We start from the raw sequence: 24295 nt of genomic DNA, 5'->3' as shown, positions 1-24295 counted from the left end.
GCTGACAGAGAAACATGTGACTGCAGCGTCACAGCAAAGCCCGTCTGGTCTCTGGACTACAGGGTCTACTTGATATAACATGTCGGAGTTCTATGTGTTCTGTGCTTTATACCTGCTTGTTATTTGATACATATTCAATTAAAAAAGTGCTTCGTCAAGGTGAAAAAAAGGTCTACAGCTATGGTCACAGCTTCTTCTTCTGCTTCTCCTCGTTGGTTTCATGGCAGACTTTTGAAGTTGCATACCGCCACCTACTGTATCGGAGTATGTAGCATGAACTATGTTCGTTGGGACTACTTTACTTTATATAAATAAAAATAAATCAATAAAAAAAGAAACCCTAATATATAGGCTATCGCTATATTTTTCAGATATTGTACAACTGCTTTCTACGTTGCCCCATTTCCTGTTGTGCCTGATAAAACTTCAAGGTTCCACTTCCTTCCTGCTTATCTTTTGATTTAGCCTCATCCTCTCATTCCTATGTTTCCTACAATGTAATGGTAGGTACATGTTTAACAGCTTCCTTGGACCTGCATTCCAAACAATGATGTGATTGACTTTTGCCCATTAAAACAATGTTTTATTTATTTAACGCTGTATGATCAAACCTTAGCTTGGTTAAAACGCCCTCCTCTCTTCTGTTACTTCTATTCACACCCTGAGAATTAATAGATTTTTGCAAGCTGTGATATTTCCTTCCATTTTTATCCATATCCCACCTGTCCTGCCATTTCATTTCATCATCTCTCTGTAGTCTCTGTAATCTAAATAAACTTTTTTGTATTTCTAGCATTAGATCTTCTCAGTTAGATTTCCTATTTTGAATAAAACAAAGGGCTGCTACAGAATCAACACAACGTGTCTGGTTTTACTTCCTTTAACCCACTGCAGTCCTACAATAATCGCCATCATCTCTGTCGTATACAACGAGATTTAGTCTAGTTACCCAGCCAAAGCCTTTAAAAGAACTATACTCCAGTCCCAACATTCCTGAATCATTACTCTTTGCATGGTTTTCATTCCCACATCCTCTTAATTGACTCCAGTATGTAAGCATGAGTTTATATTCTCAGGTGTAAGAGCACTTCTCCTAACTTCACCTGTATTCCTATAATTGGTGTTGATCTCATTACACTCGGACAAATCCTCAATGCTTTATTACTAACTATGTTTTTTCAGCTGTTGCTCCATACATAGCATCCATTATCAATTGTTGCCCTCATTAGAGCCATGTAAGTAATTATTGTGTATTTGCTCCCCAGTCTTTTCCCACTACTGATTATGAACTGAGAAATCAAATTTTCCTTGAGCTTTTGACATCTAAGAGGTCATCATTATAAGAACATCCTGTAAGTTTCAGAACTGAAAACGTCCTTGTTAGTCCAATAAAAGCTTTAATTCACACCAGGCTCAGCAAACGACTCGTTTTTAAAAGTGGGAAACTATGACGTCAAAGAGGATAAAAGACCACCCCCGCAGAAGAAGATCAACGCCTACTTCAACACGGCCGGTTTAGCCCTGGCCACGATTCACGCATAACACTCATAGCTAAAAAACATAGATGTCTACCTCGTTGATGACAAACCGGATCGATCTACTGAGAAATACAAAATATTGTGCAGTGCCTGCCTGGTTGTGGAAGAAGACAGTGGCTGCATATGCTTCCTTTTCAACAAAAAAAAAAAAAAAAAAAAAAAAAAAAACTGGCAAACTTAAAAACAAATGCTGCTGGGAAAAGAGTTAAACAGAATCATTAATTTATTATTTAAGCAAATTTTATTATGTAATCAAATTGACAGTAGTAACACAAGATTACACAGATTACAGCATTGTGCATTTCACTGTCTCTCAATGTGTGGCACAACATGACGATTATGATTATCAAAAATGCAGGTCGCTAATAATTATGTTTGTTTCCTCGAATTCTGATAGCAGACATCACTGCTGAACAGGACATTGATCTCCTTCAACAAACATTTTCTTTGAGATTATTTCACAAAATAAACATCCACTTCAGACCCCATATTAATGTGCACTCATATACATTCAGATTTAGTGTTTACACACACACACACACACACACACACACACACACACACACACACACACACACACACACACACACACACACACACACACACACACACACACACACACACACAACATACATCTGCTGAAAATAATCAGGTCTTCCAGTGAAGAAAGTTGATAAAAATAGAATTTAGACCTTGATTTTTGGTGAGCCACCCTGTTATGATGATAATACAAGAGGAGGAAAAATATCCCTTGCATGCATTATTAAAAATGCCTAAAAGACATTGAAAAAGAAAATACACTTTCAGGAACTGCCCCAATGCATAGGTTTGCTGAAATAATGAAACAGAAGACAAAAAATATCAACTACTGTCCATCTCAACAAGTAGGCCTTTTTTTTTAAATTGTTTTCATTCCATATATTCTGTTTGTGTGTAATGATGACAGTTCTTTGGTCACAATATTCAAAATGTCTTTAGGATACATTTTTAAAGGTAATAAAATGTGCCATAACTAAATCAGTCAACCAATTCCACTGCTACTAATCTTTGACTGAGATGACCTTGACAGCAGAGGGAGAGCTCTTTATTGAAAATGATATAACAACTCAATGGAAGGACTGTCAGTGTAAAAGGGATCGTGTACCGCAATATAACGACAAAAACAACAACAGAAAAATCCAAACAAAGATGCACACACGCAATCTCACAAGCGCCTGTCTTGTAAATATGCATTAGTAACATAAGTTGAGGGAAAATTAAACTTGAAAAAAGCGATATATGTGCATTAAGTGGATATGTGCAAAATGGCCTAAATGGTTGGAATATGGATGAAAAATTTTAATCAATACTGTTGGCACATTTGTTCACAGAACATTTTCCAATTGTATACAAACAAGAGGAAGAGACACAGTATCTATAACTGTGGAAAGTCATCCAACATACTCCAAAACATCAGTTCGAATCAAAGAGATAAAATCATAAGCGAATATGGCAAAAATAATCTGAAAAACAAACATAAAAACCCATTTTAAAACATAAAGGTCTATATAATGAATATGCAGTTCAGAAACTGTCAAGACAAGAAAAATCTCTGAGAGGCACATCAAATCAGAGAATTCGCCTTCAGTTCAATGGGGATTTTGGGGGTGAAAAGTCAAAGCCTCATCCAGTACAATCAAGGTTTCCAGAGCTGCTCCCCACGTCATGACAGGAGCCGAGCAGAAGCGGCTGAACGTTTCCTCTGAATGTAGATGTTTTTTTGGAGTGTTAAAAGCTGGATCCAAGCATTCGTTTTATGGATGCCTCTTTCATTCAAACGCCACACCCTCACTGTTTTCAGTTTCGTCAGTGTTTACAGGGGTTGGTGGAATGATTTGAGATGTGTGGATTTGTAGCAAGACACCAAGAAGGTTGCTGGGCTGTGTGTGACTTAAGAAGTCAAAGGTCAAATCTCAGCACTGCTCTGATTCAATAAAGCCTTCTTTTTCTTGACCCATAGGCTCTACCTCTGCGTATGCTGGATGACCAGAACCTCTGCGAAATTTCATCGCTGACCATCGGCTGGGACGTCTCTGTAAATGTATGAATTTGATAATGATACATTTTGCCAACAAACATTCCTGAATTAAGAATAGTCTTCACTGAAAGGGATACTCCACTTTTTTCGGAATAGGCTCATTTTACAATTCCCCGAGTGCAGCAGGTGCTGCCTGAAAATAGGCTACCTTCCATCACGTTGGAAGTTACCGAGCAGGGGACTATTTCAGGCGATGCGTCATATCATTACACCTGCTGCACTCAGGGTACGACAGTGAAGTTTCCTGATTATTACGCAGGAATGAGAGTATAGTTCCTAGCCATATCAGCCAAGAAAATCGCAACTTTACATTTTCCGTCTGTCTTAGTGCACGATGTAACTACAGAAGAGTTACGTTTTAATATAGGAAAAATATCGAAACACTTAGGTCTTTTTTTTTTTTTGAGAAATGCTAATGGTCTTGTGCACTTCAATGATGTATGCTAAGTTATGCTAAAAGTGGTACCGCCAGAACTGGAGATCGGCTGAATGGATTCAAAAACGGTAAAACTCGACAGTTTAACTCTGGGGGAGTTGTAAAATGAGACTATTTCCAAAAAAAAAGTGGAGTATGCCTTTAAAATTAAAATTGTATCACCATCAATTGTGTCACAGTATGAATGTTGATGGGGTCCATCAACTGTTTGGTTACTGACATTTTTCAAAATCTCATCTTTTGTTTTCAGCAGAAGAAAGAAACTCATACAGGTTTGAAACAGCTTGAGGGTGAGTAAATGATGACAGAATTTTCATTTTTAAGTGAACTATTCCCTTAACAGTTTGCAGTTATTGAATCTCTGCATCCCTTTTTTGCTTTTAATAAATAATAGTTCACACAAAATGGCAATATTGTCATTTACTCTCCATCATGTCATTCCAGACCATTCCAGACTTTCTTGCATTAATAACAGAGCAAACAATTAATTTTAACAACAATTAATGAGGACTGAAGCTTTCAAGAATGCAAAAACACCATAATATTTTCTTGCCTGCTTAAAAATAAAGCATTTCTGGTCACCAACAGAAAAAAAGTTTGACTTAACAGCATTACTATTTTGGCCCACCAGCAAGACCAGCACTATACCAGCTCTAAATCCTGCTCTTCAAGATCATTTTATCAAGTATGCTTAAGTAAAGTTAAAGTATATAATAAAGGGTTACCGAATTATATTGCAAGGATATTCGCCTACTTGTAAGTTTTATTTAAATACACATAACATCATACTTATAGTTTACTATTTAGGCTATATTATGTTTGCACTTTAAAGGCAAGGTAGGTAGTTTTTTGGTAGAGCTGATCAATGATGGGTCATTTAATTTGAATATCCCCAACTGAGCAAGGCAACAGTGGCAAGGAACCGAAAAAAAATCCATCAAGTGACCCGATGGTGTCCTAAAACTCCACCAGATGACCCAATGGAGAAAAAAAAAAAACCTTGGGAGAACCCAGGCTCAGTCGGGGGGCAGTTCTCCTCTGGCGTTTATGAACTAGATGCCAAATTTACAGTAACTGTACGATAAAAAATTTATATGAAAGCCTAGCAAAATAAATGCGTCTTTATAGCTTTAAACTGGGAGAGCGAATCTGAGCAATGAACAATATCAGGAAGGCTATTCCAGAGCTTCGGAGCTAAATGTGAAAATGCTCTCCCTCCTTTGGTGGATCTGGATATCCTGAACCGCTAGATGCCACTAAAATCTATACACTGCACCTTTAAAGGGGTCATATAATGCCATTTACATACAAAGCAGTTTTTATTAATATGCTGTTTAAAGTTTGATGATCGTATTGTTTTACATTTACATAAGGAATCTTCAATCACTTGTTTCTGCTTTTTGTTCTCTTGTGTTTTGATCCGGAGATTCTGTACTTTTCAAAGGTGCATAACAGTGGCCCAAAAATATAAAACATGGCTAATCGGAAAATTAGGTCATGCTGGTTTATGCTGAATTTTTCAGCAGGGTTTCACAGAAATATACGATGAAATGGATCACACAGAATTATTTGTTCACAAATCCAACTTGACTTCTTTTATGGTGCTGTTTTTTGCAACCTTTTCTGAAAGCTTCTGTACCCATTCATTGTCATTTGTAAGTGCATGGAAAATAAAGACCAGCACACTTCACAAATTCTCCTTTTTTGTTCCATGGACAAAAAGAAGCTAGACCATTTTAAATGTCGTGAACTATTTTTTAAACCTACACACTCTCACCTCAATGAAGAAGAGTCCCGCAGCTGAGCTCGGGTGGTGGTAGACGTAGACGGTCACCAGGACGATGGCCACCATCACGAGCAGAAGCAGGATCATCCCAAGAATCAGCCCCATGTGCAGGGGGTGAGTGCTGTTCTCTGCTGTGCTTTTTGCCGCAGCAGCTGAAACACACATTATACTGTATTTAAACTTCTTAACACTGATGCATTCACTCATACTGTAACTGCACTGCTTGTAATATTTTCAATGAGGATGAATCAAGAGTGGAGGCTCTTTTTTTCACTCAATCTCATCCTTGCCTCATAAACCGAAAAGGGTATAGCTAAGGCAGGAGATCTCCAAATGAAGGTGGAGCTTCCTCCTATTGACAGACAGACACATGACATGCATGTGTGATTTTTTACACCAGTTCAGTGCAATCTCTGCCGCACAGCTGATTCTGAAGATTTCATTGGTGGTGTCAATCACAGTGCTGATTTCCTAATGCTATAACAAATCCTAACCACTAAACCTACCCTAAACCTTAACCTTAACCAATGAAATTGACAGCAGGGTGGATGGCGTGCTAAAGAAAATGGCAGTCCAGGACATATTAGTCAATAAGATCATACGAAATGAGATCACTGAGATCACGTCCGTTACAGTCCGTAACTCCCTCCCCTTTAGGAGGTTCTGCCCACTTTTGGAGTTCATGCCACATTTTGGAGATCTCCTGTCTGCAGCTGTACCTACTTGAAGAAACCAGTTGAAGGTTGAATCTTGTAGTTCGTCTTTTGAACAGAAGAGAGCACTGTCTCCACAACAAATTTATACTGTTTACGTCTTTGGGATTCTGTGGCTTGTGTATCTTTCAGGCAGATAAAAGATTAATGATGGAAGAGAGACAAAGCTGTAAATCTTAATTTTGTATTTCGGACAATTCCAACCGGCCCCAGAAAGATTAACTGTGGTCTACACTTCTTGTGTTTTTGCACTGCAGCCAGGCTCCTATAAAAACCTGCTGAGCAGACTCTGTGGCAGCTTTGAGACTACCATGAGTAAGAAAACCTCATTCTTTTTTCGTACTGTGTCGATTATAAATGTACATATGCCATTTGGATCTGCTTTTTCTAAATGTAAATCATACAAACTGTATGTCTAAAAATGCATTATCATTATGTAGTGACATCTAAATTAACTTATTTTATTCAAGACAGATATATTCAATATTAATTTAATTTTCAATTAATTTATTTCAAGTAAATTAACCTGGCTACATTAGAAACCTACAAAGTAAGATGTTTTGAATAATGTTTCAACTGTTTTTGTCCATTTCGGATACTAATGACATTCTTTTTTTGGACATTTTTTTTAATATCTTCTATAACTCCACTTTATCTTTCATTTTATATATCTGTGGCTCCATAATTAGTGAAAACATCTGCACATGCTTTATCTTGACAGGGTGTCATTGCTCTTCTTTTCTGTAAATAACTTTATTCTACATTATATTTCATTTTAATATTGCAGTTTATATGTAATGCTTTGACTCATGTATTTTGTTGACTCTATATCTCTTTTGTCTATACGTGAACTCATTTTCTGAGGTCCAGATATTTCTGATAAATGACTGGCTTTAAAAGTAAAAATCATTATTTTTTCTTTAATGAAAAGCCAAATATAAAGTAAGTGTATTATACGGTTCTTTAAGTCAAAGGGTGCAAAAATGATTGACAGACATTGCAGGGAAGAAGCAAAAAACTAATAATGAAGCAGGGCTTCTGTTGTTATTGCCATTACAACCAAAAGTGCACATGAAAAAAAAAGCCCACTTAAGCATATGGAACTCGTTTATTTTCAATAACTGCAAAACTTGGCAGTCAAAGACAGCCTGGCTTCATGACTGTCATACTGAAACAACATACAGAAAACTGTGACCAGTCAGTGTGCTGATTAGTCATTACTCTTTACCTGATGCCTTCAAATACCATTTAAGACTTCATTGAAACTGAAACTGATGTCGACATTTTCCTTTAGTGCCGGCAGTACTAATGGAGACATTTTGTTGAAATCAGTTTCAAAATCAAATGTGATTTTTGCGAAGCCTTGGCTTTACTAAATAGCACAGACCCCAAGGTCCAAATCTCCTCCTAAAAATTTTTTACAGATTCACCTTCATTACAGTGTAAAGAGATGGTAAAATTAGCACCCCTCCAGTCACAAAAGGACAATTTCAAGAGGTCTCTTCTTAAGGTTAATTACCAAGAGACGTGCTGTTCTTGACTGACAAGCCTAACCATGGGATTTCAAGTATGAAGATTTTATTATATAATCATATTATATATTTTAGCATGAAGGTGCATGTTATTTTAATTCTATACATTTACAACTGATCATAGTACCAGAAGATATTGTAAACAGTGCAGCGACTGGCTATTATAAAAGAAAGTAGATTATAGAAAACCTGGTAGGCTGGAGGAGAAGTCATGATATCATGAAGGATTGGACATTGTACACTGAACACACTGGCTGTTGTCAGACATCTTGTGCATACAAAACTCACTGGATTATTACAATTGATGGCAAAAGGAATGTTTGGAAATGTAAACTGATATTTCCCACAGACACACAACAGCAAAAGATATAAATTACATTTTTAAGCAACTAACTTTTTTTAAGAGTTTTGCACAGTATTATATATATATATATATATATATATATAAACTAGTTTAAATCAGGAATTACAACATTCATATTATTCTGCATTAGGTTAGATAATGCTTTCTTCTGGCAACATGTTTTCATTGGCAGAATGTGCTGTTTTCATCTTTACTGATGAAATGTTGAAGCCCTGACTGCCGTTTCCGACTGGTAGAGAAATATTGAGCCTGCTCCAAATTAAAAACACATGACCTGGATCATACTAACAGAATTCTGGGAATACAGAAGGGGAGAGACGAAAAGGAGTGAAAGAGTGTGTGTGTGTGTGTGTGTGTGTGTGTGTGTACTTGTCTACCTATCTAAGAGGGGACTTTGGTGTCGTTACACACTCACCAACAGGGGACCGCCGAGGGAAGTGGGGACATTTTTCAAGTCCCCTGTTAGTTATGCCTTAAAACATGTTAAAATCAACTAAAAAACGCTCTGGTGAATTTTTTACATTTTTGACCAAGTGGGGACTTGCGAGTGTGTGTGTGTTTAAGCCCATACTCAGCAGCGCTCCTGTAGGCTGGAGCAAGAACTGCAATGGCCCATTAACACACGTCGTTCACACTTCTCTATTGTCTGAATGCCTTGCTGTCCCAGAGGCTCTGAGACTGTAGAGCTGCTGGTGAACTGGCTGCTTATAGGAACTTTCAGTAACTTTATAATAACTGCATGGTATTAATCATTAGTTAAGCATTAGTGAACTGATAATTCACCATTTATTAAGCATTAAAATACATTAATAAGCAGTATATATGTAAATACAGCTATAAATGTTTTTTTTTTCTTGTTTTAATAGCATATCTATAATGTGTTTAATAATTGTATTTTCATACTTTATTAATGATCAATTTACATCTAAATGAAGTATAGCATTATTTACAAACCAGTTATTTAGGAGTTGTCAGTGGTTCATAAGATCACTTAGAATGTGTGAGTAAATTATATATATTATTTTTAGGGCCGGGACTCGATTAAAAAAAAATCTAATTAATTAGAGGCTTTGTAATTAATAAATCGAAATTAAGCGCATTTTAATTGCATAAATATTTGAACTGAGAACAGTGAGAAGATTTTTTCTCACATGGATTTTTAGTATATCATTTAATAATGACTGAATACATAAGCTTAAGCAACAAAATATTGTTTATTTTTGTTCAACCAAATCCAACAGACCAGTGCAATTGTATATGTTTTGCGTTGAGGTGAAACTTGAGGGTCGATGTGATATGCGAATTCCTTGTTGCATAGCTTGCACACAACAACCATGCTCTTAATGACGCTTCCATCGGTTCGTTCTTATAACTAAATTTCCCATCCACAGGACCAACCGAAGGGGTCTCGTCAGCGTCTTCGTTCATGTTCACTGCTTTTTTTTTTTTATTAGCTGAGGCATAGACTGTAAAAAAAAGTCATGAACGCTAGTTGGTGCTCCAGTATTATCAGTCCGCCCAGGGCTGGACTGGGACAAAAAAAATCGGCCTGGGCATTTTGGCCCAGACTGGCCCACTACATATGAACATACACACAACTGAACTGTGTACGCCCTTGAATATGTATACCAACAACTCCTATTAAAACCACCAACCCCATCTAATGAGTGAGATGAAATAACTACTAAGTTTAAAATACAATTCTCCAATTGCATTGGCAATACCAGTCTTTCTCACAAGATGTTTATATATTAACTGTATATTAACGCCACATTAATTGTGGCGTTCCGCAAGGCTCTGTTTTGGGCCCTAAGTTATTTTTGTTATATATAAACGATATATGCAAAGTGTCGGATGTTTTAAATTTTATTCTTTTCGCGGATGATACAACAATTTATTGTTCTGACCCAAATCTTACAGAGCTTGTGTTGGTGGTAGAGAAAAATTGTATAAACTAAAGAATTGGTTTGATTTAAATAAATTGTCACTAAATTTAAATAAAACGAAATTCATGGTATTTAGTAATAAAGAGTTAAATAATGAGATCAGGATTACTATTAATAAAAATATTTTAGAAAGAGTAAATCATATAAAATTTCTTGGAGTAATTATTGATTGTAAAATGACATGGAAACCGCATATTTTTAATTTTCAGAAGAAAGTATCTAAAATGATTGCAATTTTGTACAAGTTGCAGTATATCTTGAGTAAAAATGCATTACATTTACTTTATACTTCACTTGTTACACCATACTTAATGTATGGTATTGAAATTTGGGGAAATACATACAAAACTAGAACTAATCCAATCTTTTTATTACAAAAGAAGGTTATTAGATAAATTAATTATGCCCCATACAATGCACCAAGTAATTTACTGTTTCATCAATCAAAAATTTTGAAGTTTTATGATTTTGTCGATTTGTACACGTTAAAATTTATTTATCAAGTCAAATATAATAAAACTCCTAAATGTTTGCAATTATTATTTTCCCAACGAGAAAGTAAATATGATCTTAGAGGATTATGTATATTTAACCAACCACAAGTACATTCTACATTAAGAGAACACTGTTTATCAAATAAAGGAGTTAAATTGTGGAATAGCTGTTGTAATGAGTTAAAACAAGCCACATCTATTTTTCAGTTTAAAAAATATTACAAGAGAATAACATTGGAAAACTATAAAAGAATAAAAATGAATTAGACAGGCTTGCTTCTGGTGTGGACAATGGTTCACGAAAGTGTTAATGTTATTTTTATGAACAGATGTTGTCATTAATAAGTTACATTTCATTCTAAAGTTAAGGGCAGGCATAATAAGCTTTAGCTTCTGCCTGCACCTGGTCATCTATAGTATTTATGCAGGGATTAAAGTGAAAAAAATTCTTCTGACTGAAATTTTTTTCAGGCCAAGTCAAATTCCTGTAACTTTATTTAAATAGTCGAGACCGATAGCGTTTTAAGGGGAGATGTTTAAAACCAATATAATATTGCCAGTTTGCGTAATTTAAAAGCTATTTTAATCTATGAAAAACAATTACTTATCTTGACAAATAATCAACCATATACATAAGTTTTCAGTGCATGTTTTTATTTTATCTTATGAGACCAAACAATGCTAAACTATATTAATATATAGTTTGTGCCATGGCAAATTGTTTTGGCTGAGGGCAAAGTGAAGTTTTATAACTTTATTATGTAGGCTATTTAACTTTAACTTTGTAGCCTATTAGAGAGCCTACTTATGTTTAACTGAATTGTTTGCTTTATTTCTCATTGTATAGCTTATTATAGCCTACCTATTAGGGTACTTATACTTTTGAACGTGATATTAGCATTAAAACTGACATTTAACAAAAAAAGAGACATGGTTGTGTAATTTTATATATTCTAAAATATATAAAATATTATATTACTATTCATTCTCTTCACTGTATGTGTACGCATAATACAATAAAACGACACAACCCTGTCTGTTTGTTAAATGTCAGTTTTAATGATAAATAATGTTATATATTTTTAAAATGAAAACAAAAAGAAGCAGGTTTGTGTTTTAGCTATATTTCGTGTTGTTATAAATATATTATAATCAATGTGCGTTGCCTGAACCACATTTGTGTGGCCATTTATATGTTTTTGATAATAATTATGTTCATTTATAAATGAAAAGAGGCACAGTGGTGTTGATGAAAAAAGGCCGAGTTGATAACCGGAGTAGCCGCGTGCTGAGTGACGCGATCAAGAACGCGCTGTTAGCAGCGTCCTCTCGTCCTCGGGAGTTTGTTCTCCCGAGTCGAACTTGGCAAGTCCGAACTACCAAGGACGCAAGTCCAAAGTTTGTGTACTTGGTATTGAGAAACGACCAATATTGACCCACGTTCTGTTTTCTATCATGGGACCGCAGCAAACGAGCTGTGGCCTCGCCTGACAAGATTGAGTGAACAGGGTCCAGGGAGCAGTTTTTCCGTGAGCGGGAATTGAAAAACCGGAGTGGACCATGAGCAAAGTGATTACAGAATGCTTAGAGTGGAGAGAGTAACGTGCTTTCGCTCCACTCCAGGCTTTATCACATCCCCCCTCAGCAGGGTGAATACGCATCATCTTTCCTTAATTTAAGACCTATTCAAACTAAAATTAAGACATTTATCACACTGTTTGCGAAATGAAAGCCTATTTACGGCCTTAAAATTATGAAAAGTTAATTTAAGACATAAGGACAGACGGGAACCCTGCAATTGACGGATATCCGTCATAGACCCGCTGCAATTAAAGGAAATCCGTCGAAGCGACGGAGAACTTTAATCCCTGTTTATGTTTCGAATGTTTTGATTGATTGATTGAATGATCTGTAAATGACCAAACCGAATAAATGAAATATAGTATTGGTCAGCGCACCTCTGTCCCTCTAGGGGGGTTCGGGGGCATGCTTTAAAAAGGGTTAGCTCACCCAAAAATGAAAATTCTGTCAGTATTTACTCACCCTCATGTTGTTCCAACCCCGTAAGACCTTCGTTCATCTTCGGAACACAAATTAAGATATTTAAGATATTAAGATCACTCCTGCATACAGTCCGTAGGCTTCTTGAGGGAATGACACTTGCTGTCCCCGAAAAGTCATTAAAGACATCGTTAAAATAGTCCAAGTGACTACAGGGGCTCAATCTTAACTTTATCAAACGACGAGAATATTTTTGTGCACAAAAACAAACAAAAATAACGACTTTATTTCAATTATTCACTTCCTTCTCCATGGGCCTGTAGTCAGTTAACGTAGTGTGATTGCGTAGAGCTACGTCACACGAAGGCTCACTATTGGCCGACGCTGGTCATGTGTGTGATGCGTGTGACGTATAATAACAGAAGCTTACGCTATTAAACTAACCTGACTCGCGCAGAGGGAGAAATAAACGAATAGTTGAAATAAAGTTGTTATTTTTGTTGTTTTTTTGCACACAAAAGTGTTCTCGTCGTTTGATAAAGTTAAGATTGAGCCCCTGTAGTCACTTGGACTATTTTAACGATGTCTTTAATGACTTTTCTATGCCATCAAGAGTCATTCCCTCAAGAAGCCTATGGACTGTATGCAGGAGCGATCTTAATATCTTAAATATCTTAATTTGTGTTCCGAAGATGAACGAAGGTCTCACGGGGTTTGGAACAACATGAGGGCGAGTAAATACTGACAGAATTTTCATTTTTGGGTGAACTAACCCTTTAATGTTAAATTCATCAATCTGGTGCACTTTGAGAGTTCAAATTTAAGAGCTCCAACCCATATTCAGTGTGCAAATTGAACAAAGAAAAACTCAAAACTCTTTTAGTTGGGATATAGTGTCTGTCTACATTACATAATACATAATTAATCATAGTTATAATATTAATCACAAGACAGTTATAGCCATATATTGTAAAACACATGCACTGAAAAATAAAAGCAACTTTCATTATTAGCTTAGAACTAATTTCTGTAACTTGAAAGAGATATAAAAACATTATCTTTTATTTTGATGGAAACGGCATTCAGCTTTTATTTTGACAAAAAACATGGTTTACAAACGGGTCTTATACTCTCATTATAATTCTAATAAAATGCGTAATTGTCAAATATCTCTAACAAACAGTTCTCTACACTCAATGTCTCTCATGATCCCCCTCACTCCTAATCAGACACTGAAGGCGGTTTCTTTTTTTTTTTTTTCACGCCATTTCTCTGCACATTCCTTGTGTTTCTTCTCCATCGCTCTGACTATTTTGACAGATACTCACTAGCCGCGTTTCCACTGCCGGGCCAGGGCCGGGCCGTGCTAGTGCGTGCCAGGGCCAGTCGCGTTTCCACTGTCACTTCCGGGGCTTGATCGGGGCTTCCTCAGGGCCAACGGCCAGGATTTCTGGCCCGTCGAATACCTTGGGCCAGAGGGGGCCAGCTCGGGCTAGAGGCGTGCTCAAGGTAAAAGGCGGAGTTTATCGGTGTTATGGAACATTATGATCTGAAGCAAGATGCACATAGGGGTGTCCATGTTTAACCGATTAACCGTTTAAAATTGCATAACATTTTAATTTGAACTCTAGGCCTATGCCAAATGCTATTCAAAAATATATAGGCTATAGGCTACATATCGACGAATTTTCAGATATTTGTTTGATTTTTTTTTTGCCCCCTAAACATTTAAAATATTTGACAAATTAATATGAAAAAAATATATATTTTTCTGGTTTTCTGAGGCCAAATTAGAACCTGGAAATGATATTTTCCCCGCAGTGCTGAATGAGAAGAGCCGTACAGCCTACAGAAAGGTGATTTATAAGCTATAATAAATGTGTCTGATAATAAAATAATACAAAATAACGAGGCAGTAATTGTTTATTAATAAACTATTGTTTTCTAAATCATTTTCGGCTAAAAATCTCCATCTCCGGATGCACATTTAGAGAGAAATTAATTAGCTACATAATTACATAGTCAGAAGATATTGGCTTTCGATTCGAATTTGTTCGTTTTAAATTGGACATTTAAAGCTTTAATCTACAAAGGATATAACCCCTGTAGACTAAAGCTTTAAATGTCCAATTTAAAACGAACAAATTCGAATGCGGTGGCTGTTTCAGGTCTCGCTCTTCAGTTCACGGAGATCATGAAGCGCGCCTTGATTAATTGTTAAAGCACAACGTTTTCTTGTTATTGTGAGTTTACGCAAATAAATGTATTTGCGAATAATGTATTATTATTTTCTGTATGACCAGAAATGAAAGAGTATTTTAAGTTGTTTCCACTGAAAGAAATGCAATGAAACTGCAAGTATTCACATGGGCGTCTCGCAGCCATCAGTGCGTGCTCCACACACATAATGCGTCAAAAATATTGTGTTTATTTGTGCTCTATCTTTTTTGGATAAAGGCGTCTTCTATACGCAGCCTAATAAAATGTTACAATAATGATGATGGTTATTATATTATTATTATTATTTGCAGACAAGGAGTTTTTGACGTGAAATGGACGCTTATTTTCAAGTGGCAATTTCAGTTTGAAGGGTGATGGAAATGCGGCTTTAACTGCTCCGTAGCCTAGGCTACTTGCTGCGTTTTATTTCTATAAATTAATTTCGTTTCAAATGGGGTCCAATCAGTTATTAAAGGTGTTAAAAATTAACTCTGTATCTCGAGGTTGCGGCGCGCACACTATGGTTAAGCGCTGTGGGGCTACTGGCCCGGCAGTGGAAACGCAAGCCCGGTGCTTGAGGCCCGAGGCCACTAGCTCGGCTCGGCTCGCTGTTAGCTCTGGCCCAGCCCTAGCCCGGCAGTGGAAACGCGGCTACTGACACTGCACGCTCTCTTAGCCCAGAGGGGGAGGTGATTAAAGATGTGATTGGACTAGCCCAGTGTCAATCAAGAAAATTTTGACCTTATACACTGCAAAAAACAAAAGAAAAAAACAAAAAACAAATATAAAAGTAAATTTAAGACTTAGTTATAACATAGATTTTGTGATAGATCTTAATATTTACTTCAGATTAGTTTTAATAAAATATATTTATTTTAAATGTCCCAAAGAAATAAACACCATATAACTTTCAGATTATTTTGTCTGCAACATTTTATGTAAGTCATTAAAAGTCCTGTTACAATTACCGTTTAACAATTAACAATACATTTTTACTCCTGTTAATTTCATATTGGTGTATTTCACCTGGGGTAGTCTTACACCAAAACAAAACAACAGCAATAATGAATTTAATTAAAAATCTAAGAAAATTATGTACATCGAGCCACATTTACACCTGTTATTAACATGAATTTTCATCAATCTGATCACAAGAAATTAAAAAGACAAATGGCTGTTTACACATAGTCACTTTAAACGTGTATGTCACCATGTGTGATTGGATTTCAACCTACTTGAAAGTGTTAGGTTTCTGTCTGTGTTTTGTTCCTTTTTTGTCGGTTCTTATCAGTGTATGGTTTTTCAGCTCATTGTGGTTTTACCAATGTACTTTAAATAAACTGGACTGCTCCATTTAAATACAGCTTTTATTTCATCCTCGTTTGCAATCATCATGGCCGAAAGTAGACAAGATCAAACTCATTCAGATCCTGATTACATCTGTATATCATTGTCCCAATATGATTGTATCTAAAAAAATATATAAGTTAATGCCAAGTGTATAGGACCTTGTTTATTTTTTTGAATCAGTGAATATTTACATACATACACATTCAATCACTAGTTTTTGTTGCTGAGAGGTAGACAGTAAAACAACAATATGGTAATCTCTACAATATCCTCGTTTATGTTCCTAGATCCATTTACCACATCCATGTTTTAGACATTCCAAATATGTATTATCAAGTATTATCAATTGTATAAGTTTTTGTATTTGAGCTAACATATCTGTTAAATACTAACAGTCTGAGTAAGTAACATTAAGCTCTCAAGTGTCTGCTTACTAAAGCAAGATTTATGACATACTCATCATATTTCATTTATTCCCCACCTGCTAAAACAAGGGCTGTCTTAGAAAATGTTAATGTGTTTAAGTATAAACATTGATATATAAACGTGTAAAAATACATGTGGTGTGATTTGACTGTATTGTAAACAGCTCTGCTAAATTACAGAGCTGATTGAAACATATCCCAATGGATGTGATCGGACGCTTTCTCACTGTGTTTTCAGTCCCTGAGTGGACTGAGCTGCAACCCCCACTACCTGCAGGACATTAGCATCTCTATGGAGAACGGCTTCAAAGGCCAGGCTGTGAAAGTTTACCTTAGACCTAAAAATACACATGCTTAAACAAGTCATCCTATACTTAAAACACTCTGAGGACTCTGCATGTATTTTTTGAGAGATTCAACAAGAGGAACTATTAATATGAGCTTTCGTTTCAGATGTGGTATAAAGGTTTAGTTAAACCAACAAAAATATGAATGCCCATGGTAATCTGCTACATCCCTATAACATCATTTGATTTATAAATGAGCAGATTTTTTATTTATTTATTTTTTTACATTGTGGTAAATTACTTTTTTCTGTCTTTTAAAATCTTTTAAATAGTAAATTAATTGGGGTTATACCAATGTATTGGTGAGTAAACAGTGAACTAGATTAAATATGCATGGAACTCCAAATAAACAACACATGGTCCAGTACTTTCTTAAAGGGATAGTTCACTTTGAAATTAATTTTTGATGTGTTTTAGCTTACCTCAAGGGCATTCAAGATGTAGGTGTCTTTGTTTCCACAGTATTTTCAATTTTGACATTTTTCAACAAACCGTTGTTGTCTATCAGTCATACACTGGAGGCTAAGGGGGTCCACCAAAAAGCATGCACAGAGAAGTCCAAATTAAACATGATTTAATGACTCGTAAATGTAAGTACACATTGATGGCCTAAGACACGAAATGAGCGGTTTGTGTGAGAAAACCAACAGTATTTATATCGTTTTACCTCTTGTAATCACAGTGATCTGAATCTGTTGTTCAATGTCCAACTGAACCGAACTGAATCAGTTCAATGTTACGCCGGAAGTGATCGCTTGCGTGTGACGTCACTCAATATTTACACAGAGATTTCGGAAGTTTTACCTTTTACTAAACATATTTAGATATCCCGAAATCGTCTTCCATTGCGGTTTGGACTTCTCTGTGCTGCTCTTTGGTGGACCCCCTTCACCTCCAGTGTATGACTGATCAACCCGATCTCACGACCAAGTCGTACGAATTCGACGAATGATTAAAAAGTGACTAATTCGTAACAATTCATACGACCTCACACGTACGAATTAATACGATTTTGCTAAATCGTACATATTTTACGAATTGGCCAATTCGTATGAATTCGTACGAATGACCTACCCCTGACCCCGCCCCTAAACCTAACCATCACGTGGGTTTAGACAAATCGTAGGAATTAGTACGAGTGAGGTCGTACGAATTAGTATGAATTAGACACTTTTTAATCATGCGTCAAATTCGTACGAATTGGTCGTGAGATAGTGTTGGACTGATAGACAAGAACGGTTTGACCAAAAAATGTCAAAATTGAAAATACTGTGGAAACAAAGACACCTACATCTCGGATGCCCTTGAGGTAAGATAAAACATATCAAAAATTAATTTCAAAGTGAACTATTCCTTTAATGTCGGTAATTTAATGCATTCAGTAATCTGAAGTAACCAATGCTATTATAATACATTAATTAAGTGTATTTATCTTATTCATATGAGCTCATAAAAACACAACCGTTTATAAGTTTAGTAACTCTTAAAAAACACAACCTCATTGAAAATGGGTAGCACTTTATAAGTTTCCATTTATTAATATTGTTTTTTAACCAAATTAATGAAAATGAACCAACCACTTATTTTTTTACTAACATTAAGTTTTACTAACTTTTTTTTGTTATTTAAAACATTTGTTGGTTAGTTAGTAAAGTGAGTAAGGGATGTAGGCTACATCCAGCCATCTATTATCGCAAAATAAACACTGAGAAGGGTGAATGACCCAGATGTGAAGTAGCCATATAGTAGCAGCTATTCACTAGTGTGAATTGAGTTGTTTTAGTTACAAAAAACAGCAATATCCTTTCATTGACATAGTGCTTAAAACTATTCTTTTGGAATGTGTGGTTAACGATTTACATTCAAGCTAGGTAAATTTGCCTTTACATATGATAATCACAGATGATTGCAGTTTAGTAACTTCCTGCATGTTTTTATCTCGCTAGACCAGGTGTTAATAGACTACATTAAATGCTTCAATTCACTAGCAGTGAAACAATCAGAGGCAGAATTAAGACAGAAAATCATATTGTTGTTGTAAATAAGCTATTCATCTAAGCTGATTCATTCATCAACTATTTGTAAATAACCTGTTCAGTTGTAACAAGTGTATCGACTGTTTTTGCTTCGGCACTTATTATATTGTCTGCTCTACTCTTCGCAAAAGCTGGAAAAACATTTTGGCCACAACTTAGGGACGTGAAAAGGGCTGTCACTCATTTACTTCACCTTACTTTATAGTTAATTCAACGTTTACATACTGGTGGTTGATGTAAAACGTTAAAAAAGTTAAAGTAAATAGGATTTTTAAAAGTAAAATACTTGTGTTTAGGTTCATTATGTAAAAAACAGGAATTTTACTTTTTAAATGGTTAGTTCTGTGGATATCTTAATAATATGGTATCTGTTTCTCTATGGCATTTTATTTAAAAATCTTTAATCCCAATCAGAGCATTTGAGCAAAGATTGCATTGCGCTCGACCCAATCCAAGCAAACGTTCCACTTGTGTGCCGCTCACACTCACATTGATCAAATCCCGCTCCTACAGGTTGTTTCTCTGTGCTAGATATCGTTCTCTTTGTCATAAACTTCTTGATCAAATGTCTTAATTGCAGTTGGCTTATGGATAACAGTTAAGATATTTGTGGATTTAACCTCCTTAGCTCTTTAACCTAAAAAATTTATTAATCTTTGTGAGGAGCGCAATGTAAGCAACCGGTAATTATGAATATTTTTTAACTGGAAGTTATTACAAGCACTCACTTACGGTTTCTTATTTTGGGACAAAAAAACAACAACACAAAAATAACATAAACATGCACTTCCATTCATAATTTATTTTATGACTCATCATCTGAGCCACACCAAATAAAAACAAACATACATTAAAAAATACACTGTGGATATTTTGAAAACATCTTAAAAAATTGAATTAGGGACTGACTGGACATGTAAGGGGTGCAATTGTTAGAAATTATTTTTGACAGAATCAAAATGGTTTCAGTAATGGTTTTAGCTTTGTTGTGTTCCTAGATCCATTTACCACATCCATGTTTTAGACATTCCAAATATGTATTATCAAGTATTATCAATTGTATAAGTTTTTGTATTTGAGCTAACATATCTGTTAAATACTAACAGTCTGAGTAAGTAACATTAAGCTCTCAAGTGTCTGCTTACTAAAGCAAGATTTATGACATACTCATCATATTTCATTTATTCCCCACCTGCTAAAACAAGGGCTGTCTTAGAAAATGTTAATGTGTTTAAGTATAAACATTGATATATAAACGTGTAAAAATACATGTGGTGTGATTTGACTGTATTGTAAACAGCTCTGCTAAATTACAGAGCTGATTGAAACATATCCCAATGGCTGTGATCGGACGCTTTCTCACTGTGTTTTCAGTCCCTGAGTGGACTGAGCTGCAACCCCCACTACCTGCAGGACATTAGCATCTCTATGGAGAACGGCTTCAAAGGCCAGGCTGTGAAAGTTTACCTTAGACCTAAAAATACACATGCTTAAACAAGTCATCCTATACTTAAAACACTCTGAGGACTCTGCATGTATTTTTTGAGAGATTCAACAAGAGGAACTATTAATATGAGCTTTCGTTTCAGATGTGGTATAAAGGTTTAGTTAAACCAACAAAAATATGAATGCCCATGGTAATCTGCTACATCCCTATAACATCATTTGATTTATAAATGAGCAGATTTTTTATTTATTTATTTTTTTACATTGTGGTAAATTACTTTTTTCTGTCTTTTAAAATCTTTTAAATAGTAAATTAATTGTATATCGCCTACTTTCTTTAAATGCTGCACCACCCCATAGTTTGATATTATTTTTGAACTTTTCCTTTATTAACTTTATCATGTTTTATCTGCCATTGATATAGGTTTGTGTTCTGTGCTCTATTTAAAATGCATGCAAAATAATACTAATAATGAAAAGTACTTTTTCCTGATCCAGTTGATGTTTACAACTGGATTTAAAACTAATTTACCAACAGATTCTACCCTTATGTTAATCTAGCTATTTGATTTCAATCACAAAACATTTGCATAACAGAACCAATAGTAATGTTGGCTAACTGTGGTTTATCCGATGGCCCAATCACTCCTCAGATAGCAGAACGTATATCTATATTCCAGGTTCCTAATTCACACTTCATGTTTGGCATTTGGAAGAGCACAACTTTAGAAGACTTCAACGAGATTGTTTCCTACATTGGAGAGTTATCTTTCTATTATAGTTTAAAGATTTATCTACCTACAAGATCCCAAGATCCTAAGCGCACTGAGCCATTTCTCATCTCACTTTTTTTCTTTCCGAAGTAAAAGGTAAGTTGTACATTCTAACTTCATTTTATGATGATTTGTAAATGCTAACATTATACAATGTTTTTGCATCCTCTTACAATGTAAATGTGCATGCAGATTGGTATTATTGATATTCAGTTTCTTTTTAAAATGATTTTATAAAAATACTTGATATAAAAAGTATAGTAAAAATGTAGTAAATTATCAGCCACATTGTCATCTTTTCAATAAGTTATTGTCTACACAATTCTAAGGAGTTTTTTTTTAGAGTATTTTCTATTTTTTTTATTATTTTTTTTTTACTTAGCATATGCACTATATCCTGCATAAAATGTTCTTATATTTCACAGGAAAATGAGACCCAAAAGAGTTTCTCCTGAAAAGGAAGCCTTGTACTTCATTGCTTCGGGGAAAGATAAAGACACATTCGAGAAAAAATTAATGTGTGAAGAGAAAGGTAAGTTACGGCATTCAATTCTGCCATCAGTATGACTTTGAAAAACTTAATTAAAAGCTAAGTTTGGTCTCTAAATAATGTCGAATGGTTGGGTTTAAAATGTGTAGCTAAAAACAACAGGCTGTTAAAAAAAACACAAGAGAAACAAAAAAACATGATTGAATCAGTTAAAGGTGGATTTATATCTGTTTTCCTGCCTGTATTTATGCTAGCTGCTGATGTCTCTAAATTAAACTCCATTGTGTAGATGTGCGAGTGATCTTGATATTATTTGTATGTAACTGCCAGTTAGACTCCGGGGGCCTGTTTAACAATGGAAATTATCAATATTCAGTGTCATGATACATATGAGTTTTGTAGTTTTGCACTTTTAGATGTAGATATCGTATTTGTTTTCCAAGCAGGGCTACCATTTAAAACAGTTTAGACAACCTTAACAACTTTATGAATCTTTTCTCATACTTAATTTACACTTATTTATACCCAATTTATTAGGTTTTGGAGTAATCGCCACAAAACATATTGAGCCAGGTGAATTCCTACTGGAGTATGTTGGAAGACACATGGCTGGATCTGAAGGAGAGACCCTGCTCAAAGACTACTCAGCTGAAGATGCAGTTTTTTTATATTTCTACTCCTTTCAGGGACAATCTTACTGGTAAGATTAAATTAATGAATGTTCTAATGTGGACTTTGAATAAACATTTACTTGATTTCATTCAACATGGTTTGGTTTGCATTTTGTTGAATTTTTTTATTTATTTTATTTATTTATTTTGCAATAGATGGTAAGGAGTGACATGGTTGTATTTAAATTTAGCAATATTTCAAACACTGACTATCTCTGTAGTAACAAAGGAAACAAAAAAGGATATGAGTATAAATTATGTTTCAATTATAAGGCAGCCACATTTTCGATATCTTGTTTTTTTTGACAATAAACTTAAATGGGAAGTGTGGACCGATCATATACCGTAAGTATAAGCCACAACAGAGAATGAATTTCATTGAAATCGAAAGTTATGATATTCTGAATTATTTGTTGACATCGAAATGCTACTGAGTAAATAAGGCAAATAATGTTATGAATGATTAGAGGCGTCTTCTCGTGCTTTTGAACTGTTACCGTCTGATCGTACGGTATTTTTTTACCCCGTTTTGATGAAAAACAGATGCAAATGCTCTTTCCTCAAGCAAATCAAATATTGTAATTTTTTAAAACTGATGGTTTGGTAATAATTAAATTCAAAGCATCCACAAATTATATATAAATAATAAACATACAGTTATAAATCATGCCATATGTAGCATTGTAAATACATTTTAATAAATAAATAAATACATTGGGTGACTCGAGAGATTAGCTTTCTCTAGCGTTGTCAATAGCTAACACATATTTAGCCGCTAGTGCAGCTGTACTATCATTTTGTAAGAGCAAAAAGAAAATTTTTTTCGGTGTCAGTTAGTTCAAAGAATGATGGGATCAAGGTTTCAAATCTGGGCAGAAAAGGTTCTCTTATATTAGTATATTTGGGATAGAAGAGCAGAAAGTGTTGCTCATCCTCTGTGCTGAGGATCACAGTGTCTACAGGTCCTCTGCTCTCTCTCTCTGTCCATGTGTGTCTGTCTTCATTTCTCTATCTAGTATTACAACACTGTACAAAATTATTCCTAATTAACTAAACACCAACACAAGTGTTCGTGTTAGTCTCAGTTTAATCACCATCTATACCAAAGTGGAAAATTAGGATTACTAAAAAAAGGTTTAAATGGTCTTTAAAATTTTAATTTCTTAATTTTTGATAACTAATGGTTTGGTCATTCTCTTTCTCTTTTTAATATTATGTTGTATTTGTTTATCCACACAAAACAGTGTGGTCATTAGTTGTAAAAAACATTTTTATGTTAAATAGTTGAATTAACTTTAAAAACAGAAATTGTCAAACAAAATGTGAGTTGGATTACAATGCATATATATATATATATTTACATATTTACAATGCATGCATATTTTGATCTCTGATGCCTGTGTGAATATATATATATATATATATATATACACTAAACAACAGTGCTCACATGCATAGTCTATTACTAATACTTTCTGATTCTGATACTTGCTGTTTTTATTTTTTATTTATTTATTTTTTCTCCCTTGTTACTGTATTTTATTTTATTTTCAAAAGCCTCCCGTGGACAGGTGTTGAAAATTAGCATGTATGCTATAATCACTAAAAACAAATGCATATGGCTCGTCCAATGTAATTGTATGTCCATGT

At 34.9% G+C, this 24295-nt stretch overlaps 1 protein-coding gene and 1 long non-coding RNA gene across 4 annotated transcripts in view; one reads left to right on the top strand and one right to left on the bottom strand.

Annotated features, from left to right (window-relative positions):
* Nucleotides 1-1738: 1738 nt before the first annotated feature.
* Nucleotides 1739-24295, bottom strand: part of plxdc2b (plexin domain containing 2b) — a 94022-nt gene continuing 71465 nt past the window's right edge. For all 3 annotated transcript variants that reach the window (XM_089129369.1, XM_089129370.1, XM_039692757.2), the window contains 2 exons: nt 5829-5989; nt 1739-3610 (listed from right to left, as the gene is read on the bottom strand). In XM_089129369.1, the coding sequence (XP_088985495.1) occupies nt 3491-3610; nt 5829-5989 (281 nt within the window). In that variant the 3' untranslated portion in view covers nt 1739-3490. The remainder of the gene's footprint in view (nt 3611-5828; nt 5990-24295) is intronic.
* On the top strand, nt 19220-22787 carry LOC148998440 (uncharacterized). The gene is made up of 3 exons (XR_016157007.1): nt 19220-21580; nt 21910-22016; nt 22512-22787. It is a non-coding gene; the product is annotated as an uncharacterized LOC148998440 (long non-coding RNA).

The sequence above is a fragment of the Pimephales promelas genome, chromosome 1 (genome assembly GCF_988280905.1).
Source record: "Pimephales promelas chromosome 1, fPimPro1.hap1.1, whole genome shotgun sequence".
Taxonomy (NCBI): domain Eukaryota; kingdom Metazoa; phylum Chordata; class Actinopteri; order Cypriniformes; family Leuciscidae; genus Pimephales; species Pimephales promelas.
This window is presented reverse-complemented; position numbering and strand designations above follow the sequence as displayed.